This window comes from Benincasa hispida, chromosome 11 (genome assembly GCF_027475165.1).
Source record: "Benincasa hispida cultivar pf3 chromosome 11, pf3_genome.v1.1, whole genome shotgun sequence".
Lineage (NCBI taxonomy): Eukaryota > Viridiplantae > Streptophyta > Magnoliopsida > Cucurbitales > Cucurbitaceae > Benincasa > Benincasa hispida.
The window spans coordinates 57,366,423-57,381,598 of record NC_143488.1 but is presented as its reverse complement, the minus strand read 5'-3'; the positions used below and the strand labels follow the sequence as shown (position 1 = coordinate 57,381,598).

At 33.8% G+C, this 15,176-nt stretch overlaps 1 protein-coding gene and 1 long non-coding RNA gene across 12 annotated transcripts; one reads left to right on the top strand and one right to left on the bottom strand.

The window, feature by feature from the left end:
• Nucleotides 1–865: 865 nt before the first annotated feature.
• Nucleotides 866–10,513, bottom strand: LOC120090097 (Pentatricopeptide repeat (PPR) superfamily protein). 11 transcript variants are annotated; one of them, XM_039047600.2, is made up of 3 exons: nucleotides 8,822–10,513; nucleotides 3,469–3,572; nucleotides 866–1,168 (listed from the first exon to the last, which is right to left on the bottom strand). In XM_039047600.2, exon 1 carries the CDS (start codon nucleotides 10,443–10,445, stop codon nucleotides 8,958–8,960), a length of 1,488 nt encoding a protein of 495 aa, XP_038903528.1. In that variant the 5' UTR covers nucleotides 10,446–10,513; the 3' UTR covers nucleotides 866–1,168; nucleotides 3,469–3,572; nucleotides 8,822–8,957. The 11 variants fall into 11 exon arrangements, with proteins under 11 accessions (XP_038903528.1, XP_090163742.1, XP_090163743.1 ...); XM_090307616.1 differs by having other exon boundaries at nucleotides 3,469–3,631; nucleotides 8,822–10,510; XM_090307617.1 differs by having other exon boundaries at nucleotides 3,469–3,631; nucleotides 8,835–10,510.
• On the top strand, nucleotides 1,162–2,457 carry LOC120090099 (uncharacterized). The gene is made up of 2 exons (XR_005485420.2): nucleotides 1,162–1,747; nucleotides 1,827–2,457. It is a non-coding gene; the product is annotated as an uncharacterized LOC120090099 (long non-coding RNA).
• Nucleotides 10,514–15,176: the final 4,663 nt, after the last annotated feature.

Sequence of the window (15,176 nt, the reverse complement as noted above, 5' to 3'; positions counted from 1 at the left end):
GGATCCGAGAGAAGCCGTATTGTGATTCTTCAATTAGATTCAGAGTCAAAGTGATGAGTCCAATTCGTTGACTAATCTTCAATTTATCCACGTCTTGTCGTATCCTATTTAGAAATTAATCATATATACTTCCAACAGTCCCATTTTTTTAATTCAATATTTTGTTATATATATATATATATAACAAAATATTGAATTAAAAAAATATATTATTCAGGTGTATATATAGGAAGTGTTAACAAATTGAGACGCAAGAAAATTAGTGATTGCATGTAGTTAATTATAAACGCGTAATTAATTTCATTTTTATGATAACATAAAACACCCCATCTATCAAGAAGTACAATTAATTGAATAATATTGAACGTTCATATTTATGTCCATGTTATTTTCAAAAAAAGAAAAAAGAAATCAATAAAATAAATCTTTCATTTTTTAAAAATAAACCCAAAATGTATTAGAGATTTTAGCGAAAATTTAAAGATAAAAGAAAATAGATAGAGAAACATGAGACAAATAAATGTAAAAGATGATAGAGAAAGGTTATGAGTAAAATTTTGGCACCAATTTGAAAGGGGTATGGGATGAAGACTACTACTATACTACGACCGGCCATTTTCAAAACAATCCTCGAAAATTTGTAATATCCCAATGAAGGGAGACAAAGTGGGAGTAGATACTTGGGGTAACAAGTTTTTGCCTTCTTTACTTTGAGCTTTGGATTTGCCACGATTGCTTATATTATGACAGATCCACAAACTTCTATATTCACCCCACGACAAAATTTGACTCTTTCAGGAGGAATTCTTTCCTTTTGAAATATCTACTTTGTGATTCAAGTTAAAATTAAACATGATCTCTTTGATTTTATGAAAGTGATTTATATAAATAGGAACAGGATACAGAAATCTGACTGTATCAAATTTCAATTATGTACGATCCAACAGTTGAAAATCATAAACACGCATGGAAAAAGAGAAGGTACAAATTCTTGACGTGATACGTTTTTCTAATGAAAATAAATTCCAATTGACTTAAAACATAGGAAAGCTTCAATTACTTTCAGTCTTCTTTGAACTTATTCCACATGGGGTGCCCCTCTCGTGTAACATGTGACCTCCTTTCACTGTAGTTACTCTCACAATATTCTCCTCCTTCCATGGAGAAACTATGCAAAGAAAAATGACACTTTTTAAAGGCTAATAAAATAGAAACCTTCAAGAGTTATACTATTCATGAATTCAAGAACAATGAAGGGAGAAAAGAATGCGAAAAAATTTCAGGTACTATGAGAATATTAATACTACCTCCATTTTTTATTTGCCTAGTCAACACCAAGATTGAAAGAATTAGTTATACTAGAAAATCTTTCCAAGCAATGCACTCTTTCCCTAGAGAGAAAAAAAAAAGCAGCCAGTAGTTCAGTACGATGGCTATTGCAACTCAATAACCACAACTAGTTTCACAAAGCCTTTCTTCCTACAAGATTCAGTTAATTATAACCAATCTTCAAATCCAAACAATCATTCACAATAAGGTTTTGAATTAGTTGAAACAAGTGAAATAAATCCAATTAATTTAATCAAATCTTCCATCAATCAATCACAATGGATGTGGAATTAATCCACTTGATATCCACACAGGGACTTGCACTGAAACAGTTGTCCCAATAATAAAGCCAAAGTTCACTATATCAAAGTAAAAAGGATGAAAGCAAGAAAAAGAGAGGGCAGATGCAATTGTTAAGGTAAAAATATAAATAAAAGTAATTCTTATTTGTGATTAATCAAAAGCCTAATATTAACATTAAGTTGTATCGACATCAGATGCTAGCTTGACAAAAGTTTGAGCACAAAAAGTCAAGAATTTTGGGCAAATTCAAAAGTCTGAAGATCGCAAGGCAACTGTATGAATATTATCATTATCAAATCCTTGTGAAGATCTTTCTCTCTTCGTAGATAATGTAGTTTGACAGTTTATAGTTCTCTTTTGCTGACATTTATTTTTTTTCATGTAACGACTTGTATTCAGCCACTAGAAATAAAGACATCCCACCATCCTTGTTAGCCAACTGAGTAGGGCCTTGGAATATTAAATAGAGAAATCCTCAATAAGGTTCGTTCAAATATACATTTTAATTTCACAACAGGTTCTAACTTCCATTAGTGGAACTGGGAAGATCTTAAAAAGTAGATGGTGAGTGAGATTCAACTTGGAGCTGCCTTCAAGAGCGAGAGAGAGAGAAAGCTTCTTCTCATCATACTGGTGTCAACTAAAAAGCTTTTCAGTTCTTTTTTCTTTTCTCACCAAACAACTAAAAGCTATGTTGCATCAACTTAAGATACGGTTTCAGTGCTTTCCATGTGGGACAATTTTCAGTAATTTTTTTATACAGTTGTGTTTAAAAAAAGGATTCTGAATTGTTCAAAAAGTTACTATGCAACTATTCTTGCTATCCATGATTTGTGTCTTTCTGTCATTTCTGTGGACAACAATTATTCTAAAATTAAGGACTATTCTACACACAAAAAAAAGAAAAAAAAACTTTTGAAATACATTTTCATGGTATTTTTAAATAAGTTATTACAAAAGGCAGAGAACAGATTTATGACACTATACCTGAAGAGTACCCATCTGCTTGTACAAAAAAATTAACCTACATAGGTTTAACCTTTAAAATCCCCCATTTCAACCCACGGACTGCCTAATGAGGTAGGAGATCTAATTTACTCGACTCTGACAATAAAGTTCTAAGTCTAACTTCCTTCCGCGCATGTAGACCAAAGAAACTTTTGCTGATCTGATCTAATATCTGGACACTTTCAAAAGTTTCAATTCATTAGCAACAGGCCATTTGTTCAAGAACAATCGACGCTTTCTTGTAGACAAATACAAGGGAAACAAACAAAATCCCCTGGCCATATCAAATACAAAAAACTAGAGGTTAACTTTGTAGGCATGCAAGATCAGATAACTTTGATTATAGTTTATCTGAACTAAAATGGTAGAGCATATCCTCATCATTCCCCACCGCTGTTTCATACTAAATATATGATATATCCAATTGAAAATAACCACTACTTAGAAGATGCCAAAATTACATCCATCGCATCTGTACCAGTCGACCGTGACATAATAGCAAGTTCAAATTAGCTCGGCTTCGTAGATACATATCACTTATTAATACTTTAAAGCAGACTAATCAATTAGGATCAAATAACATCTTCATTTTCTTGCTAAGCTGGCAAAAGTTTCCACTATATGCACAGCGTCGGATTTAATAAGCCATCCTTGCAGCAGAGCAAAGTATTGTGAAAAAACTAATAATAAATAATCTGGACTGGATCATCTTTGATAAATACACACACATATATATGGGGAAAGTTAAAAAGTGCTTATGTTCCATGAAATTGAAGATTTATAATTTGGCTCGATAAAAAGTAAGCACTGATTTAAGTTTCCACTTACAGTTACACTATTAGATGTTGCCCAGGCCATGAAGTTGAAGGGTGCATTCTCTCCTTCTACCACAATACCAGCAGATAGCTCACACAAGGTCGTCCTCGCAATACCTGCCCAGCAGAGAAGCATTCTTGCGCTCTAATCAGTCTAAATAAATTTGAAGCATGATCTGTTGGTGATACAAAAATCATTGGCAATTATTAGAATTGGAGCATTGAATTTTGACTTCTAAGCTAAGCTTCCAAATAGAGTTAAAGAGATGCAACCTTTGAAGCTTCGAGATCATCCAAGGGACTAATGAATCTGAAAATTTAGATTCATCCACATATTTAATACTAGATGTATCAATTTATTTCAATGTTTTTACATTTATTGAAGTTCATGACCTCGTCAATTAGATGGAAGGTTGCGACCTTTCAATTAGTTTAAATAAGGTTGTAATCTCCACATTTTAGAACAAGCCTTTAAATTTGAATGAAATTTTCTTAAAATTTATGTTAGGTATCCAAGTCCTTGCACACAGAAAACACACAAGACCCAACCAACGACACCAAAACAGGGTAATGCGTTCTCCCTTGTGAATGACTATTATATATCAACAAATATCCCAAAGTCTCAAATGATATTACAAGCCAAACAGAGGTCACAAGTTCACACTAGCAAGAAAGACAAAAAACAAGGAAATAGAAAATGGTACTCCGACTATTCGAGAGAGCCGACTCTCCTCTATGAGTTGTTGCTCCAAAACAATCCTACCCTTCTCTTTGTTCCAAAACCCTACTAATACCCTTCAGCTAGTCCTTGCTTGAATAATTCCTTTCTTTCCCTTTTTCCTCTCATACACTTTCATAATAGGAGGTCTCACATCACCCTTTTCTGAAAATTCACCTTGTCCTCAAGGTGAACATCAAGAAATTGCCTCCTCATCACTTCGACTGGTTCCCAAGTGGTCTCAGTTTCCAATTGATTGACCCATTTGATCAACCATTCTTGGCAATTCGCCTCGGCATTCCATCTAACTCCCAACACTTGTTCTGGTTCCACCTCCCATTCAAATTCATTAGACAATTGTGGTGCTTCAACTTGCACTACGGTTTCATTAGACACTACCTTCTTTAATAGTGAAACATGGAAGACATCATGTACCGTGACTGTGGAAGAAAGCTCTAGACGATGGCCTAGAGGAAGATCAATGTGGTGGAAAGGATTGGGACTATGGCCCCATTGTCTAGAGCTTCCTTCCACAGCCATAATACATGATGTCTTTCATGTTTCACAATTAAAGAAGGTAGTGTCTAATGAAACCATAGTGCAAGCTGAAGCACCACAATTGTCTGATGAATTTGAATGGGAGGCAGAACCAGAACAAGTGTTGGGAGTTAGATGGAATGCCAAGGCGAATTACCAAGAATGGTTGATCAAATGGGTCAATCAACTGGAAACTGATGCCACCTAGGAACCAGTCAAAGTGACAAGGAGGCAATTTCTTGATGCTCACCTTGAGGACAAGATGAATTTTCAAAAAGGGGGTGATGTGAGACCTCCTATTATGAAAGTGTATGAGAGGAAAGGGGGCAAGAAGGGAATTACTCAAGCAAGAGACGACAGAGACCAGCAGCAGGGACCAGCTGAAGGGTATTAGTAGGGTTTTGGAATGAAGGGAAGGATAGGACTGTTTTAGACTATGAAGCACATATATGGATACATATACAAGATATTGATACGATAGGATACGACGATACGTCAATTTCTAAAAAACTAGAATACTGATACGTTGAAGTTACGTTTTCTTTTTCTTAAAAAAAATCTAGGATATAGATAAATTTAATATGCAAGTTAATGACAATAGTACAAAATACAATACAAACATTGAAATATAATACAAAAAACATCATCTAAGATGTTAAAGTAAAATAGTCAATGAAATGCAATAGAAAAGTGACTCGTGTTGATTAGAGAAGAAGAAGAAGATTAGAGGGAGAAGTATGAAGATAAACAAAGAACTTCGTTGAATTGTTGAAGATATTCAAGTGGGTTATATTTTGGTGGATTTTGTGGGAACTCAAATGTGAAGATGAAGGTTAGATGATTCTAGGGTTTGGTCTTTTATCTTTTTTCCCTTTTAGTTTTGACTCGAACAGTAAGCTTTTTAAATAGGCTGCATAGTTTTAGATTGGGAAAGGTTAAATGAGTTTTTTATATTTTTTTCTTTAAAAAAAGATAAGCGTAAAATAGATACGTCAAACGCGTGTCAGATATGTATCTAGGAAGTATCTGGAAGTATCGATATCTAGTACGTGTCTAATACGGATTCTTTGCCTCACATGAAGTATCTGTGTTTCATAGATTTTGGAGCAACAACTCATAGAGGAGAGTCAACTCTCTTGAATAGTCGGAGTACCATTTTCTATTTTCTCGTTTTTTGTCTTTCTTGCTAATGTGAACTTGTGACCTCTGTTTGGCTTGTAATATCATTTGAGACTTCGGGATATTTGTTGATATGTAATAGTCATTCACAGGGGAGAACGTATTACCCTATTTTGGTCTTATTTGTATCATTGGTTGGGTGTTCTTCTATTTTTTTGTGTGCAGGGACTTGGATACCTTACATAAATTCTAAAAATATTTCATTCAAATTCAAAGTCTTGTTCTAAAATGTGGAGATTACAACCTTATTTAAACCAACTGAAAGGACACTATGAAAGAACGCAACCTTTCATCTAATTGACTAGGTTCAACAACTCTTTAATTTCAAACCTTCAATAAATGTAAAAATATTAAAATAAATTGATACATCTAGTATTACATATGTGGATGAATCTAAATTTTTAGATTCATTAATCTCTTGGATGATCATGAAGATTCAAAAGTTGCATCTCTTCAACTTTATTTGGAAGCTTAGCTTAGAAGTTAAATTCAATGCTCCAATTCTAATAATCGCCAATGATTTCTTTATCAAACTCCTCTTCTTCGAGAAGATTCTTCCTCGAATCTTAGATGGCCATGTAACGCAACTTTGTAATCATCATCTCGAACTTTGAAAATAAGTTTGAAAGGCTCGTCTTCTCCAAAATTAAATGTGAAATTTCTTTGTAGAGCATTCCACCTCAGACGTCGTTGATGAAAAATTTCAAACTTGACCATCTCCCATCGTGCCTTTAATGTAGCATATAAAACACAAGGAACATAATAGGAAGGAGCGTTAGTTGGAAAACTACTCCCATGATTTTTCTCACATGAATATTTTCTTTCAGTTCCATTCTTAATCACACTCTTCTTTCTCTTTTAGTCTCTAATGTGTCATTTTTCTCTATTTTTTCCTCGTTTTTCTCTAAGGATTTAGTCATAACCTCATTCTCAATACATACTTTAAATATCTCCTTTCCTTGCTCTCTGCAACTAGAAGACCTTTTGATTCCTCTCAAACTTTGATGATCACCCTCATTCATCTTAGTGACATTACAGTTGCAATCTCTCTTTCCGACTTGTAGTGAACTCCATCATTTGGAATGGTTGATCCGTAATTGGCAAAGGACTATCTTCTTGATTTTCAATAGCTCACATGGCATAATTCTTCCTTGCTAGCTTTTGGAACTTCAACTTTTCATTCAATTGACCCTATGTAATCAATGGCTCAACTCATCCAAACTTTCTCTAAACTTCTTCCAAAAATTATAATCACTGTCGTAAGTTGCTTAATAATTTCTTCTTTGACAACAGATATCATAAGACTTCTAGTATCTCAAACTTCAACAAATCTTATAGTATTATTACAAGAATCATGCCAGAGTATTTCAATATAGTATAGAATGTGAGAAGTCACAAAATCACGAAGCTTTTTTTTAAAAAAAAACTTATGGAAAGATGCAAAAGGCAATTTCTTTTTCCAATTTTTCCAGCAAGTAAACTTAAATACGAAGGAAATGAAAGGTCACAAGAAAACAATAAGACACTTTTTTCCATTTTTTTACAAACTTTTTTGTTCCAGCAGACACAATAGTGCATGAAGTAAGAAAAATAAATGAGAAGATGAAATAATTTAAAGAAAGAAAGATGGCAATGAAAGGAAAACAAGTAAAGATGTAATCTGTTTAGAGCCAAAGCTCTAATACCAAAATGATAAAGAAACCTTCAAGAATCGGATCTAAGGACCATGTTGAAAAACAAGACCCAAAGAACTCAACCCCAACAAACCCCAAAACCTATTTGGTCTCAACCCCTAAGATAGGCTAGATAACATATTACTTAGACGATCTAATAAAGCAAAGTTTGGACAAAGGTCTACAACTCCCATCAACCCTTGATCTTCAAAGCACACCACAAACAAGACAGATCCAATCTCACTTGAATGCTCCAAATATTCATGCATTCTAACTCAAGGACACACAAGAAACAAAGCTTAAAAAGCTTGCAAGGTTTTAAACCCATCCCAAATCTTCTTTTCCAGCTCCTTCATTTTTCTCCATTTTCACTCTTTTCTTTTCTCTAATACCAAATGATAAAGGGAACTACCTCAATCACGTTTGAGAACTCCCCCTTAAACGAGGTGAACCCCCACAACAGTAATAAGAATAACCCCAATTAACTAATTGGTAAGCAACCCCAAGAAAGCTAAACAGATTTGACTTGAAAAATTTGATTAAAGATCAAGAAGAAATGAGAACTTGTTCCTAACTTCAAGATTTCAAATTCTCCACAATCTAATTGATCAAACTAGATTGAAAGTCCTAAAACATGCATTTTAAACACAAGAATACAAAGAAAACATAAAGCTTGAGAGAATAAACTCTAAGAAAATTTCGTTCAAATTCAAAGCCTTGTTCTAAAATGTGGAGATTACAACCTTATTTTAACTAATTGAAAATACACTATGAAAGGATACAACCTTTCATCTAATTAACTAGGTTCAACAACTCCTCTTTAATTTCATACATGAAACTTCAATAAATGTAAAAACATTGAAATAAATTGATATATCTAGTATTAAATATGTGGATAAATCTAAATTTCGATAAGCAAATAATTGTCAATGATTTCCTTATCAGTTGGTTTTAAAGAACTACAACAGTGTCATTCTTTGTAGTTCTTTCATTATTTTGTTTAAATAGCCAACCTTTTAGTGAGAAAACAATGAAACAATACAAGTCGACCAAGAGAGTAATCATAAAAAGACTTTTCACATAATCTAACAAGGACCAAACATCACTAAAAGGAAGATATCTCCTAATCCCTAAAGATTCTAATATTCTCCTCACCCCAAAGAACCCACAAAATAACACACAGCTTGTTAGAAAAACTCACTTCCCACGCAAAGAATCTCTTTTAAATTATGCAGGGCAATAATAGCATTTGACCGTACCTTTTCTCCTCACCTTATTGAGAGTTGGGTGAAACGAAGGCTGGTCCATTACAAAATAAAATAGAGACCAGTTCGAGCATAGCCATGAAGACTCCTATAGTTTATGGACTCCAAAATCCATGGGGTTTGAGTTTCTTCAGATGCCTACTAAATCTTCTAAAGTAGTTTCAAGGCTCTGAACAGAGGTTAGCTCACTTTCAGAACTCAGGAGCAGTATTTCCCAAGCCTTAGGACCTGGAGAAAAGTTCTTTCCTACCATTAACGTGAGTAACTCAAGTGCTTTGCCTACCATGTCCCTTTTGCACAACCAAGAAAGTATCTCACCAAAAGTTGAAATCTGAGGAGGGAAACAACTTCCTACCATTTCCTCCAATAGGACGCACGCTTCAATTACATCACCATTATGAAATAAACCATCGATCATAATCCTAAAAGTCCGCAAGTTTTCTGCCAGACCCTTTAGTTGCATTTTACTTCGAAGCTTCCTTGCCTCATCAAGTTCACCGGTTTTACACAAACTTTCCAATAGAATATTGTAAGTAATCACATTAGGTTTGCACCCCAATTCCTCCATATGCAAAATCATTTGAATCCCCGCTTCCAAATTACCTTGTTTGCACAATCCATGTATGTACACGTTGTATGTATAAATATCAGGAACTAAACCAAAGAGAAGCAATTCATCAAACAGTTCATCTGCCATCTTATAATCCCCATCCGCAATCACCCCATTCAAGACCATAGTATAACAAACAATGTCAGGCTTGAAACCATCGGCCTTCATTTTATTCAATAGATCAACAGCATCTGAACTCATCCCTCTCGTAACGAAAAACTTAATTACATTAGAATAATCCACAACAACAGGACAGAATCCTTTTTGCCTCATTTCTTCCAGAAAGCTAAGAACCACATCACTGGAGGATCTCTTTTGTTCGCACATCGATGCCAATATCAAAGAGCAGATTCGTGGATTCAGACCATACCCCTCAGTTATCATATAATTGAAAATCTCCATTGCATGCCCAACTTTATTAATTTTACATAACGCAGTAATTAGTATCCGAAAAGTGGAGTCTTCAAGCCTAATACCCATAGTCTGGCTATTCAATATGATCTCAGGAATTATTCGAAGGCCTTCGCCATTTCTACAGAGCAGGAAAAGTAAAGAATTGAGTGAGAGCGTAGAAGGAACGCACCTAAACATAGGAATTCTACGAAAAAGAGTGACGGCATCTTGAATTCTGTCCATTCGTCCGTAAACTTTGATGAGGTCGACAAAGATGTACTCTGGGGTTTGGAATTTCTCGACGCGTTCGAGGCGATCAAGAACAGGGGCAATGTGGTGGAATTGGGAGGTTCGAGCTAGGGTTTTGAGAACGAAGTGGTAGGCATTGGGGGTTGGGTGGCAGCGGTAGGCTCTGAAGGAGGTTATAAGTGCGGAAAGAAGGGAGGGTTCGTCGGAATTCGGTGGTTTCGGGGAATTTGCAGCTTGTTTTAGGATTCGCAAAGCTTCGTCCTGATCGAAGGTTCGATGCCATTTGGTTTTGTAGGGTGGAAATGGCCACTTCCTGTGTTTTCTGAGGAAATTGTTGCTCTTCTTCACAACGCTGAAGCTTGCCATTCCGTTTCCGAAGTTGATGTATAACACCCAACAAACAGGAAACAGCTCACAAAAGAAATCAATTAACCATACTAAAACTAAAAATATTAGATTAATAATTTAAGGGTTTTTTTTTTTTTTTTCCCACGATTACAGCCACGGAGGATATCTAGATTTGATGGTACCAACCTCGAGTGAGATATTACATATCAATTATTATTAAATTTTGTACTTAAAAGACATACTCCAATATACCATAACTAGAAATAACAAATATAATAAGAAAAGTAGTTACTGAGGTTTATACCAAAATTCAAGACATTATTTGTATGTTAGAGAGTGATTTTAAAATGGATAAAATCATTTTTTTCATATTTAGAATAATTATGAAATACACTTTTAAACATTCAAAATTAATTATATTTAATTTTACATTTTAATTGCATTTTTCATAGTATCAAAATTTATTTTAAATTATTAAAATATGTTTTAAATTATTTAAAAAATGATTCTTACTATTTTATAATTATTTACAAACATGCTCATATCATTTTCCATTTGTCATACTTTATGGAGAAAAAATCAACCGATTAATATAACTATATGTGTACATGAGAAATTTTATAGTACTAAAGCATTAAGTGATGCGGCTTAGATTCACCATTTTCAAAATTTTATTAAACAACAAATATTTAGAACGTGAGAATTTAAGCCTCTAAGAGATTGTTTGAGACGTTGAGTTTAGATAGAATGTTTGGAGTTCATATAGAATTATTTGGTTTGATTTCATATATCTGTGTTTGGGTGCAAAGTTTAGTTTATATGGCTGGGTATTTGATACATATTTTTGAACTATAAATAATATGTTTTTATGATTACTATTTTTGTTTTGAAACTTTTTTATTCAATAATTATACCTATCTTTGTTTGAATAGAATATGAATTGCATTTTTTAAAAAAAATTATTACTTTTCTTTCTTTCTTTCTTTCTTGGGCAATGAATAACCATCAACTTATTATATTTCTTGTAGAAATATGGTTAAATAAAATGAGAAACTAAAATGAAATCAAAACTTTTGATTATAGTTAATTTTTCTCCATGAATTTCATTATCATCTTCTTCTTATTTCTCTTCCTATTGTTGCTTTATATTTTTACTATGTCATGAATTTTTTTAATTAAAGTTTTTCCATCATCGTAACAGCCAATGGAATATCACCACATTTCTTCAACAATTCTACTTTCATTTCCTCTAAATTTAGAGGATTATCAGATAACAAATCTCTATTTTTCACTAATTTTTGCTAGAAAATGTTCCAAGAAAAATATTCTCATTTTATGGTTTTTTTTTATTTTTAAATATATATTACGTACTTTTCAATTGCATACGTACTTTTCGTCTAAATATTCTTAACATTTATTTGATATGTAAATTCATTACGTATAAATATTGCACTTAATATAGACAATTTTTTTTTTTTTATATATATATATATATATAATCAACAACTCTATAACATACTTTAACAGTCACTAGTCTTATAGTAGTCAGAAGTGGTTGTCGAAGTTAATTATCAAAGATGATTTTTGCTAGAGTTTATAGTCGGAGATGGTTATCGAAGCTTAAAGTTAGTCACGTGAAGGAGTATTGGAGTTCATTGTCGAAGTTTGTCATCGAAGGTGGTTTCGAATCCCCGAGTTGGTCGGGCGAAAGTGGTTGTCGAAGTTGATCATCGAAGATGATTTTCACTAGAGATTATAGTCGGAGGTGACTATCAAAACCCAAAGTTAGTCGCATGAAGGTGGTATTAGAGTTGGTTATCGAAATTTGTTGTCGAAGGTGATTGTTGAAGCCTCGAATTGGTCGTTGGAGTTTCTCGCTCAAAGGTGATCATCGAAGGTGATTTTCATCGGAGTTTATAATCAGAGGTGGTTGTCAGAGCCTACGAAGGTGGTTTGATGGAGTTTGTTGTTGGAGCCCATTGGTCGTCAGGATTGGTAGGTGAAGGTAGTCATCGGAGTGTTGGTTTACAAAAACATCCGATGGAAGAAAACATGATCATCATGTTCATAGGGTTTTAAGAGGATTTCAACACATACCTTTGAAGATCCTCTTCAAACACGAATTTGAGCTACAATCTTCTCCAATTGAAGTCGTGGACCACCATTAGTGTACATTTTTTTGTTGAGACTGTGCGAATGTCCTTACTGATTAGTTAGATGCCCATTAGATTTTGTGTTTCCTTCGGGATTCACCAAAGGTAGTGGGCATACTTAACTACTGTAGGATAGGACTCAGTCTCCTTCTTGTTTCATGTATATATGTACCAAAGGTGGGTATCTAGAGGACATAGATGCCCAGCCTGACTCCAGTAGTGGGGTTTCAGGTAAGGGTAGAGATGCACCAGCGATGGACAAGCGGAATTCGTGATCGAGCCACTGGGACTAGTTTTTACGCTTCTGCATCATGAGATTTAGAGTTTCTTTCATGTTTCTTTAAATGTTTAGTTTTGATGTTTGAAACTTATTAGTAAGAATTGTTTTTCATATTTATTTATTAACCTTTATGATCTATGGGTACCCTATTATTGTTTTTAACATTTGCATTTAATAAAATGGCTTTTGAACTCCCCTTATCTATTTAGCATTTATTTCAACATAAAAAAGTGTCACATGTATGTATATTAGTAACAGCCTAACTTAAGTCCTAGGAGGTCGGGTTGTTACAATTAGAGCTTTCCTACTATTCTCTAGAGTCTTAAATTGAGTTGTGAGACCCAAAACAAGTTTGAACTTAGGGAAATTGGAGGAGAGATTTTTTGGTTTTTCAGTTTGTTGAAGATCAATGACTCTCATGCAAACTGATCACTTAAAGTGATTCAAGCTACTCCTTAAATTTGGTGGTGGAATTATGTGTAAGAAGGTGACTAACCTTCTTGCTTGAAAGTGGGAAAATCCCACATTGGGATTTTTCTCAATTTTTAATCCCTTTTCCTTTTGAAAATTGATTTTCAAAATCAATTTTTTTTCCAATTTTAATTTTTAATTAAAATTGAAGTTTTATTAATTTTACAAAAACCAATACAATAATCAATTTTTCTAATAAAATTATTAATTAATTAATTCTATGAATATAATATTAAATATTAAATTAATTTGTTAGCAGTTCCATTACTATGAATCCCTATTCATGAAATTAATATTTAAATCATATTTATATATTAATCGATTCTCCAATTACGTTTAATTCCAACATTAAACATGTAATTATATCACATATAATTACTAATTCGCTTAATGGATCTTTTAAATTATTGGATTTATTTCTAAAATAAAATAATCATTCATAAATTCAATAACAACTTTATTGAATCAAACTTTTATAATAACTTTATTGAATTTCAGAATAAGTTTGTTGTTTAACAAACCACGAATTTTATGACATAAAACCCAACAAACTCCCACTTGGACTAAAACTCCAGTGGATGTTTACATATATATACAAATATATATACAATGTTTAGTAATGAGAGAATAAATATAAGAAACTAGGGCATTAGATACCCAATACTTCTCCCACTTGCACTAGTTCTATCTATTTCGCAGTCCTAGTCCCACTAGGTGATTCTCAAACATTTTAGCCGAGAGGGTATTTGTAAATGGATCGATAAAGTTGTCTTCAGAGGCAATCTACGTGACAATCACGTCTACTCGGTGTGCATACTCAACTTCTATGGTGGAGTCAGCAATATAACTGTACTTGATACTTCTCCACACTATAGCTCCTCCGTTCAGAGTGAATACTGACCCCGAAGTAGATTTCCTAGAATATAAATCAGTCTAAAAGTCAGAATCAGTGTATCCAGTAAGGATCAGATCCTTAGCACCATACATGAGCATATAGTACCTCGTTCTCCAAAGATACTTAAGGATATTTTTAACGGCAGTCTAATGATCATATCTAGGATTGGATTGATATCTGCTAACAATTCCAACTATATAGCATATGTCTCTCCTTACACTCGAGCTAGCTGTTCAATTGCTGGGCTAGATAGGCTTACAGGGAGGGTCTATCTACTTTGCGTCTACAGACAGACAATCTAAACAAAAGAGTCGACGGAATATTCTAGTCACCCACGGGCTAGCAAAATGACATTCTCCTAACTGAGAGAGTCAAGGGCAGCTCTTATAAGTCAATTTATCCAGTTGAGGCATTCTTGATTGAGAAAAAATGATTCTCTCCAGACAGAAAGAGACTCCTTCCTGTATAGGCCTTGTCTGCGGTTAATCATATAAGGAAGATGGCATCGGGACGAGTAAAAAAAATGACATACATTAAACTCCCTACTACTGATGCATATGGAATTTGTTTCATAACCTCAACCTCTTGAGGTGTCTTAGGACATTGTTCCTTAAACGGATGAATTCCATGCTTGAAAGTCAACATACCTTTCTTGGAATCTTACATTTTATATCGAGACAACATCTTATCTATGTAAGATGCCTGAGACAAGGTTATCGTTCTGTTCTTATGGTTCCGAACAATTCAGATCTCAAGAATATATTGTGTTTCTCCCAAATCCTTCATTGGAATTACATGGCTAGCCATGTCTTAATGTGAGCTAGAAATTCTACTTCATTCTTAATGAGTAGAATAACAACATATAAAACCAAAAATTCTACTTTATCCAAATCACCCATTGCTTGTTTAAAAGTCAATTGATCCTTTAAGCCATCATCAGGGATGACGAC

What these genes read in the sequence shown, in the direction of transcription:
- LOC120090097 (XM_039047600.2), bottom strand. Translation starts at nt 10,445, where the DNA reads ATGGCAAGCTTCAGCGTTGTGAAGAAGAGCAACAATTTCCTCAGAAAA.